Source organism: Acanthisitta chloris, unplaced genomic scaffold, assembly GCF_000695815.1.
Source record: "Acanthisitta chloris isolate BGI_N310 unplaced genomic scaffold, ASM69581v1 scaffold2620, whole genome shotgun sequence".
Classification (NCBI taxonomy): Eukaryota; Metazoa; Chordata; class Aves; order Passeriformes; family Acanthisittidae; genus Acanthisitta; species Acanthisitta chloris.
The window spans coordinates 70267-79336 of record NW_008653235.1 but is presented as its reverse complement, the minus strand read 5'-3'; the positions used below and the strand labels follow the sequence as shown (position 1 = coordinate 79336).

Here is a 9070-nt window from a genome sequence, read left to right as displayed (position 1 = left end):
TGGGCTGGTGGGAGGTGTCCCTGCCCATTGGAACAAGATGATCCTTAATATCCCTTCCAACCAAACCATTCCTTGATCAAAGAGAAGTGTTATTTTTTTTTTCCCCTGCCAAGGACCCTTATAAATGGAATTTTCGTAGCCATAGTTTTCATATCCATAAACCAGTTCACCTTCCCAACATACTTCTGCGTGTGCCCATGAAGTTCCGTGTTCTCCAGAGTAAAATACTGCCCAGGAATGAGCTCCAGGTGCTCTCAGAGCTGTTGCTCCTGCCTGGAATAGAGAGCTCCGAGTGGGTATGGTAAATAAAAGAAAACAAGGAAAAAGTCTCTGTCCGTGCTTTTTTCCCAACAGTTTGACTGTACCAAGTCTTAGCAGCACCAGGATTTGGGGTTTTAGGGAAGCACAGAGACAGGGATGAGGGTTGATGGGGAAGCTACTCCTGATCTGGACATCAGGAGCAGAAGACACTTAGGTGATTGACGCCTGTGCCTCAGGGTTGCTTGTGTTAAGCATGAGTGCATGGAAGGAGCTGTATCCCCAAATCCAGTGTGCTTTCCTGTGAGAAACCCTAAGGTGAAGGATGATGGAGGTGATTTTTCACGTGGATGACTCTGACATTGCCAATGTGTTGGTTAAAGCTGCTGCTCTGTGGCTCTGGAGGACCTGGAAGAGTGGACAATGTTGCTGCATGTTCTGCAACATCCACCCAAAGTGTCCAGATCATTCCCAGCCCAGTGCTGAGCATTCCTGTGTTGTTCCTACTCCTGGGCGTGGGGTTGAGGTAGTTGCCCTCATGTTGACTTTTCCCATTTGTTGCTGTTTTCCAGATGGGACACCCAGGCATGCCCCACTACCCCCCGATGGGGATGCACCCCATGGGGCAGAGACCACCCAACATGCCCCCAGTTCCCCATGGCATGATGCCCCAGATGATGCCCCCCATGGGAGGACCCCCAATGGGGCAGGTAAGGCAGTTTTCTGAGGGGATGGCTGAGGTGGGGATGTCACACAGCAGCTGGGAAATGGGAAGGTCAGTGATCCGAGGGGTTTGAATCTTCACAAAAGAAGGACGTGGAACTGTTGGAGCAAGTGCAGAGGAGGCCACAAAGTTGCTCAGAGCACTGGAGCATCTCCCTGTGAGGACAGGCTGAGGGAGTTGGGGCTGTTCAGCCTGGAGAAGGTTGTGTGGAGACCTCAGAGCAACTTTTCAACACCTGAAGGGTCTACAAGGAGCCAGAGAGGGACTCTGTGTTAGGAACTGCAGTGACAAGACAAGGGGCAACGGGTTCAAACTGAAGGAGGGGAAGTTTAGGTTAGATATTAGAAAAAAGTTTGTTACTCTAAGGGTGGTGAGACCCTGTCCCAGGGTGCCCAGGGAGCTGTGGCTGCCCCAACCCTGGCAGTGTTCACAGCCAGGTTGGCTGAGCCTTGAGCAACCTGCTCTGGTGGGAGGTGTCCCTGCCCAGGGCAGGGCTTGGGGCTGGGTGAGCTCTAAGGTCCATTCCAAGCCCTGAATTCTGTGGTTCTGTGTTGAAGAGGTGCCAGAGTGGATGTAAAACGCTGTTTCCCTGCAGATGCCTGGGATGATGCAGTCCGTGATGCCTGGAATGATGATGTCTCACATGTCCCAGGCTGCCATGCAGCCCACAGTCCCTGTGAGTTTCACTTCCCTTTCCAAGCTCTTTGTGATTAGCCATTAAAAATGCAAATTGCAAAGGTATTGCTCTTTGCAGGGTGGAAGTGCTGAAATCTGGAGGTGGGGAGGGTGTTTGGGTGGAAATGGAGAGGGAAGAGGTCAAGTCTCTAGTGAAAAACACTAAACTTTTTTGGTTTTTTTTTATTAAGAGTTTGCTGAAAGAATTAATTCATCTCCCAAATAAGATGAGTGGGAGCAGATTAAGTGTGATCCAGAGGAGCTAAAGGTCACAAAGATGCTAAATAAGTAGTTAGGAGTGAAATGTGATGTCACTGGGATCTGGATCAGTGCTACAATCCATCCATTCTGAATTTTAATGGGTGTTTTTCCATCTTTTGCCAACAAGTTAGATCATTTGGTTTTCCAGCACAGAACTGGGGATAAATTGTGCTGGAATTAAGTGTGGGTCAGGAGTACCTAGGAGGAGAGTGAGCCTGGCAAAGGGCTCAGCTGCCTTAGGTGAAAGGACCTCACACCTTTGTGCAGGTGTATGAGATTGTTGACTGGTTATTTGCCACCAGAGACAATTTTGTACCTTCTCCAGGAGTGCAATGTGGCCCAGAGCTCGTTGAGGCCACCTGGGCGGTCGGTCCCAATGTCTGGAATGGTTTGTCCAGGGATGGTTGTGCTCCCAACCTTTCCCCTGCAGGTTCACACTCTGGTTTGGGATGTGCACAGCAGTTCACCTGTGACTGGAGAGGTTCATTCCTAAAGGTGACTCTTTGGGTCAGTTTAGTGCCCTGAAAACATGCAGCACATGCAAGTGGAGTTTGGGGAAGCTACCACAGGCAGGAGAGCAGGTGTGCTGGAAGGGTTCTGAGTGCTTCACTGACAGCTCTTGTTTTCTTCATGCAGCTGAAATATTTTTAGTCCTGAGGGATCAAATGTGATTGATCCAATGTGGTTTATTGTAGCTGTTCAACCAGTTTCTTTTCCCCTTGAGGAGTTTGTGACTGAAGTTGATACAAGAGAGCAAAGATCAACCCTAGAGAAGCTAAATCCACAACTCTGTTTCTGGGAAAACCATTACAATTCTGTTCACCTTTTCCCTTGGAAAGAATCCCAGGAAGGGTTTCTGGAAGAGCTTGTTTGAGCAGAGCACAATGGAGTCTCAGCAGTGCAACACTAACACACTCCACTTAGGCCACATAATTATCCCAGAAGGCCTAATGATGGTCCTAATTGCTTCTTTAAGGGAGAAGTAATAATTGAGAGGGTGATGGGAAGTTAGGAATTGCTGTTTAAGGCAGTGGAGAGAATTTAGGGGCAGGAAGCACTGGGTTTGGGGGGGATGTAGCTCACATATACATACACACATAGAGAGTGTTTATTGATGGTCTGGTTACAGTTGCACTCAGTCCCTAACTGTGTGTTGGTTGTTTCTGCAGCCAGGAGTGAACAGCATGGATGCACAAGTAGGTGAGTATAAAAACTTGTTATCAGTTCAAAATGTTTTGTCAAAATCAGGGGAAATATGAACAAAATCTACTTTGCTGTACCACGTGATTTCTCATTTCACTAACTGACATCTTCATTGGTTCCCAGAGCATTTTGTCTTTCACACACTGATTAATCAGAGTCTTTGTATATAAAAATGAAGCAACCAACCTCTTTTTAATGATGTTTCTGTGTGTTTTTTAGGTGTGACACCTCCTGGAACTCAGGTGTGTGACAGCCAGAGGCCTGGAAGTCTGTGAGGCCAACGTGGTGCTGTGCTAACATGGCTTGGGAGGGGAGAAACAAAACCTTCTCTTGTTTCTCTGATCATATACAGCTGCTTTTTGCTGGTTTGACTGACTGTGATTAATGCTCATAGCTAAATTAGGTGTTAGCTGTTCTATCTCCTTCATTTGTGGGCATTGAAGCCTCCCTCTCCTCCCGCTCCTCCCTCTCCTCTCTCTCCTCCCTCTCTCCTCCCTCTCCTCCCTCTCCCATGGATTGCTGGGTGGGAGAGATGTAAGGTCACAAAGGTCTTGTCTGGCTGCTGCCCTTGGTAAGTGAGGCTGTTGTAGCGAGGTGAGCGTGAGGCAGTGTGTCATTGCAGAGCTCTGTCCTGTTTCTCCCGCAGACGACACACCCCGTGGTCTGTGCAGCCCAGCAAACTGCCACCACCACCAGCTCTGGCACCGAGGAGCACTCCAAGCAGGTTCAGCTCTTTTCCACTTGCCTCTCACTTACTGACTGGCTTTTGATACCACCTCGGGCATCATGCAATCTTTTGGTTTCTCCTAGAAATCCACGTGGACAGAGCACAAATCCCCTGATGGGAGAACATATTACTACAACACCGAGACGAAACAATCCACGTGGGAGAAGCCAGATGACCTCAAAACACCTGCTGAGGTGAGCTAAAGGCAGGTTGAACCCAAGAATTTCCAAGCAGAACTCATGCAGGAGGATGGGATAGATCTGCCCATAGATTTATTTCCCAATGGGAGGAAAACTCGAATAAGAAATAGTGCCAAAATATTTGTGTCCTGCTCCTTGTGTCGGTGGAACATGAGGCTGCAAAGTGGGCAAAGCTCTTTGGTTCTCCTCATGTTTAGATATATTTTTCTGATTAAAAATGTATCATTCTTTGTTAGTTACATAAGGAATGTAGAATCCCAAATGGTTTGAGTTGGAAGGAGCACTAAGGATCATCCAGTGCCACCCCCTGCCCTGGGTAAGGACACTTCCCACCAGCCCAGGGTGCTCCAAGCCCCATCCAAACTGGCCTGGAACACTCCCAGGGATGGAGCAGCCACAGCTGCTCTGGGAGATCCATTCCAGTGCCTCAGCACCTCACAGCCAGGAATTCCTTCCCAATCTCCCATCTGTCCCTGCCCTCTGGCAGTGGGAACCATTCCCTGTGTCCTGTTCTTCAATCCCTTGTCCCAAGTCCCTCTGCAGCTCTCCTGGAGCTCCTTGAGGCACTGGCTTTGTTCCGTCTCTGTCCTTTAAATAAGCTTTTTATTTGCTGTGTTTCTTTGTTAGTAGGGAGGATTTTCCGTGGGCAGTCCATGAATCCCGGGATTTATTGATCCTGCAGCTGTTCCTTGGCATTACTTGTGCCTCCCTTCCAGCCAGTCTCCCATTGCACATCACCTCTGTAGGTCTGATCCATGCTTTGTGTTCTCTCCGTTAGCAACTGCTGTCCAAGTGTCCCTGGAAAGAGTATAAATCAGACTCCGGGAAGCCTTACTATTACAATTCCCAAACCAAGGAATCTCGCTGGGCAAAGCCCAAAGAGCTGGAGGATCTGGAAGGTGAGTTGGCCGAAAGAAGGGGGCAGAGCAGTCGGAGTTGGGTTAGTGACTGAAACAGGCTGTGTGTAGTCTGAGATTTGTATGGAGCAGTCCTGTGTGCTCAGCAGCTCATTCCCATCCCTTTTTCCAGCATCCCCTTCGTTATTCCTTACGTGGCAGCAGCCTCCTGTCCCTGAAGAGGAGCTGGACTGGGATGTGAGGTCCTGTGGGTTGTCCAGGGCTAAGTGCCCAGAGCTACTGCTCTGTGTTAGCAGCAGTCAATGCTTCCAGTCCTTCGGGGCAATCCCTGAAGGATTTGGCTCTAAGCCACCGATCCTTTGGGATTTCTGGAGGGCTTCAGGTTGATGGGGGAACACAGGAGGCATCTGGGCTAATCCGTATTCCTTTGGGAAACCAGGGTAAGAGGGGAATGGACTTAGGTTATATCTGTCTATCAAGATACAGAGGGAGGAGAGAGAGAGAAAATATGTAGGGAGGGAGGAGATATGTAGGGATGGAGAGATGAGATACAGAGGGACAGAGATGGGATATCCAGGGATATAAATATTGGTTTAGTCTGCATTGATTTCAGTCTCTGAGAGGCACAAAGAACAAAATCACTAACAGTAGCAGAAATATTTCAAGCTGTGCTTTATTGAATCACTAATTGTTTAACAGGAATTTTTCTCAGATATTAAAACTATTTTAAGGCTGTATTTTAATTGTTTTTCCCCTTTCTCCTCCAGCAATGATTAAAGCTGAAGAGAACAGGTATGTTTTGAACTTTGGGTTCATTTAGACTTGTGTCATGCTTAAACATGGAATCTGCTCTTTAGATCTGAATTCCTGCAGCTTTTCTTTCCTATATATGTGTAAATATGATCTCTAAACCCTCAAATAATGTGTTTTAGGTTCATTTTGAACTGAAATAATTGATCTGTATGAAGTCTGAGTAAAGCTTTGACTTCCCTGAGCTGATTGTTTGCTGCTGTTGAGACTCTTTCGACCTCATTTCATACTTCATTAACTTAATTCACTTACATAAAGTTCAGCATTCCCTCAAGTCATGAAGTTCTCGTGCCTCTAGGTGACTCTTGGTGGTTTTGGTCCTTCTAGCACAAAGCCTGAAGATGCAGCTGCAGCCACATCTGCTCCAGCTGCTGCAGCGGATGCCACCAGCACCTCCAGCACGGCCACAGCAGCAGAAACCACTGGCACTGCCACAGCTGCTGCTGCAGGAGCAGCTCCCGAGGGGGAAGGTGCCCCAGCTGCTGCTGGGGGGGACACTGAGGGTGCTGCAGCAGCCTCAGCTGAGGAGCAGGGACAGGGCAGCTCTGCCCCTGGGGCCCAGGAGGGCAGTGCCGACACTGCCGGCGCCACCGAGGACTCTGCCAAGCAGGAGGGCTCAGCAGAGTAAGTGGAGTTGTAGGATGAGCTCGGGGGAATGGGTTGGATTGAATCCTGTGCTCAGTTCTGGGCCCCTCAGCTCAGGAGGGACATTGAGGGGCTGGAGCAGGTCCAGAGAAGAGCAGTGAGGCTGGGGAAGGGACTGGAGCACAAGTGCCATGAGGAGAGGCTGAGGGAGCTGGGGGGGTTCAGCCTGGAGAAGAGGAGGCTCAGGGGAGACCTTCTCACCCTCTGCAACTCCCTGACAGGAGGTTGGAGCCAGGTGGGGGTTGGTCTCTGCTCCCAGGCAACCAGCAGCAGGACAAGAGGGCAGGCCAGGCTGGATGGGGCTTGGAGCACCCTGGGCTGGTGGGAGGTGTCCCTGCTCCTGGCATAGGGTGGAACAGGATAATCCTTCGTGTCCCTCCCAACCCAAACCGTTCTGGGATGAAGTCTGAAGCCACAAGGCTTTGCTGCAGTTCTGCATCTGCTTTGCCTTCAGCTGAGAGTGCTCAGGCTCCTGTGACAGGAACATGTGACCAGGAATCAATCCCAGCAAAGAATAAGAATAACAGAAGTATTCAATCTGTTTGTAGAAAAATTCCCTTCCCTTGCCAGCCTCCTCCCAAACCTCTGAGACCCTCTGGGAGCATCAGTGACATGTCATGTGCGAAACCTTCATGTAGAACTTCCCTGGGTAGCACTGTGTGGTGCCCCAGTGTGTTCCTGTTCCACGTTGCTCTGCAGGTGGGCATGGTCAGAAGAAACACACAATACTCCAGGAATCCTGACCTGTTCCTGCAGAAATGAGGAACTGATGATGTGGAGAGTCAGAGCTTGTGTCATTCCAACACAGAAACGCTGTGGGGGCTCAGGCACAGCAGGAGAGAATTAAGGCCAAGGGGCAGATTTGAGGCTCCTCTTTCCATCCTATGGATCATTTCAGGTCACTTAGCAGGAAGCTAAGGGAAATACTTCCATGAAGTAGCTGCTTTTTGTGTATCCTGTGGTTCTGTAGGAAAGTCTTGTCCAAACTGAGATGTTTATCAGGTTACTTTGTTTAGCATGGGTTTTTTACAGAGTGGCTCACTCTGGTCCTGGTGGTTTATGACTCTTAAGTGGCTCAAATTTAGGGAAAAATGAAACAAAACTCCTGATTTCTCTTTTCAGTGCTGCCTCAAAGAAGGAGGAGGAGGATGCCCAACCAGTGAAGAAAACCTACACCTGGAACACGAAGGAAGAGGCAAAACAAGCCTTCAAAGAGCTGTTAAAGGAAAAGGTATTTTGCTCAACAGTTGATGTTTATGGCACTGCAGAACCTGAATCTGGCAGAAGTGACTTTGCTTTTGATGGAGGATTTCTCACTCCTGTGGGAATGAGGGAAAAGAAAACCACAGTGAGAGAAAACTGTTGCAAAATGTTGTCTTAGCCTTAATGCTCTTTGGTTTTTTTACTGCTACTTTAAAGGAATTTTTCATGGTTGGATGTTGATCCCAAGTGTAATTAGTTCCTGATTTAATGTCTCTGCAGCGAGTTCCATCCAATGCTTCCTGGGAGCAGGCAATGAAGATGATCATTAACGATCCCAGATACAGGTACTGCTGGATTCTTCCCTCCTTAAATTCCACACAAACACCTTTTCAGCTGGTTTGACTCTACTGACACAACTTGGGATTGGTCTGGTAGATACTTGTGAGCCTGTGGCATTGCCAGGGAGCTTTGTTCCTTCCCTGTGTGAAGAAATGCAAGGCCAGAGCTTAATTTTGCTTTGGAAAAGATGTTTTAGGTGGCATTTTGTGCTGGTTATATTATTTTCTGGAAGTGAAGCAGGTATTTCCAGTCCTGGAGCTGAGCACTCTCTAGGTGTCTTCCTGGAGTGTTTGCCCTAAGTGTGGGCAGAAAAGTGGTTGATAGGTGTGATGAAAGTAGAGTTGCAGTGTCTTGTCATTGACTGTTGTGTTGGTGCCTGGATTTATTGCTGGTTCAATTCCGAGGGGGAATCAGGGATAACAGATACGTGGGTTATACTTGGATTGTTCCCATCTCTTGCCTTTGATTCTTCGGCCGTTTCTCATTTCATCCCTTCGTGTCTAACTGACATTGTTGTTCCTCTCTGCCCTGAAGTGCTTTGGCAAAACTGAGTGAGAAAAAACAAGCCTTCAACGCCTACAAAGTTCAGACAGAGAAGGAAGAGAAGGAAGAGGCAAGATCCAAGTACAAGGAAGCTAAGGAATCCTTCCAGCGCTTCCTGGAGAACCATGAGAAGATGACATCCACCACCAGATACAAGTAAGAGGCAGCACAGCAGTGAGCTGAGCCTCAGCAGAAGGGCCCGTGGGGTGTGGAGTGGCACCAGCTTGCATTGGTGACCATTTCCTTCCCTCCTGAGAGAGAAAACTCACAGAAAACTTTTCCCAGGAGGGAGGATGAGTGAAGTGTCCTACAGAAGTGTTTCTACTTGTCCCAGAGTTTCACTGATGTTCCTGTGAGCTGCTGGGGCAGCTGAGGCCCCGGAGATGATTGTGTGGTCTCTGTTTGACACAGGAAAGCTGAACAGATGTTTGGGGAGATGGAGGTGTGGAATGCCATCTCGGAGCGTGACCGGCTGGAGATCTATGAGGATGTCTTGTTCTTCCTGTCCAAGAAGGAGAAGGTAAAGTCCTTTCACACTTACCTCTTCTCTTGGTATCTCTGAGTTAGTATAAACCTCTTTTCTGCTGATGTGTGGCAGATACACACCAGTTTCTGGGAAAGCTCT

At 48.6% G+C, this 9070-nt stretch overlaps 1 protein-coding gene across 1 annotated transcript in view; it reads left to right on the top strand.

Moving 5' to 3' along the window:
- The first annotated feature begins 830 nt into the window (after positions 1-830).
- Positions 831-9070, top strand: part of PRPF40A (PRP40 pre-mRNA processing factor 40 homolog A (S. cerevisiae)) — a 15170-nt gene continuing 6930 nt past the window's right edge. The window contains exons 1-13 of the mRNA XM_009080072.1: positions 831-968; positions 1578-1658; positions 3088-3118; positions 3341-3363; positions 3768-3845; positions 3932-4042; positions 4827-4947; positions 5673-5697; positions 6043-6339; positions 7483-7591; positions 7843-7907; positions 8437-8601; positions 8857-8965. Coding sequence (XP_009078320.1) covers positions 831-968; positions 1578-1658; positions 3088-3118; positions 3341-3363; positions 3768-3845; positions 3932-4042; positions 4827-4947; positions 5673-5697; positions 6043-6339; positions 7483-7591; positions 7843-7907; positions 8437-8601; positions 8857-8965 — 1353 coding nt within the window. The remainder of the gene's footprint in view (positions 969-1577; positions 1659-3087; positions 3119-3340; positions 3364-3767; positions 3846-3931; positions 4043-4826; positions 4948-5672; positions 5698-6042; positions 6340-7482; positions 7592-7842; positions 7908-8436; positions 8602-8856; positions 8966-9070) is intronic.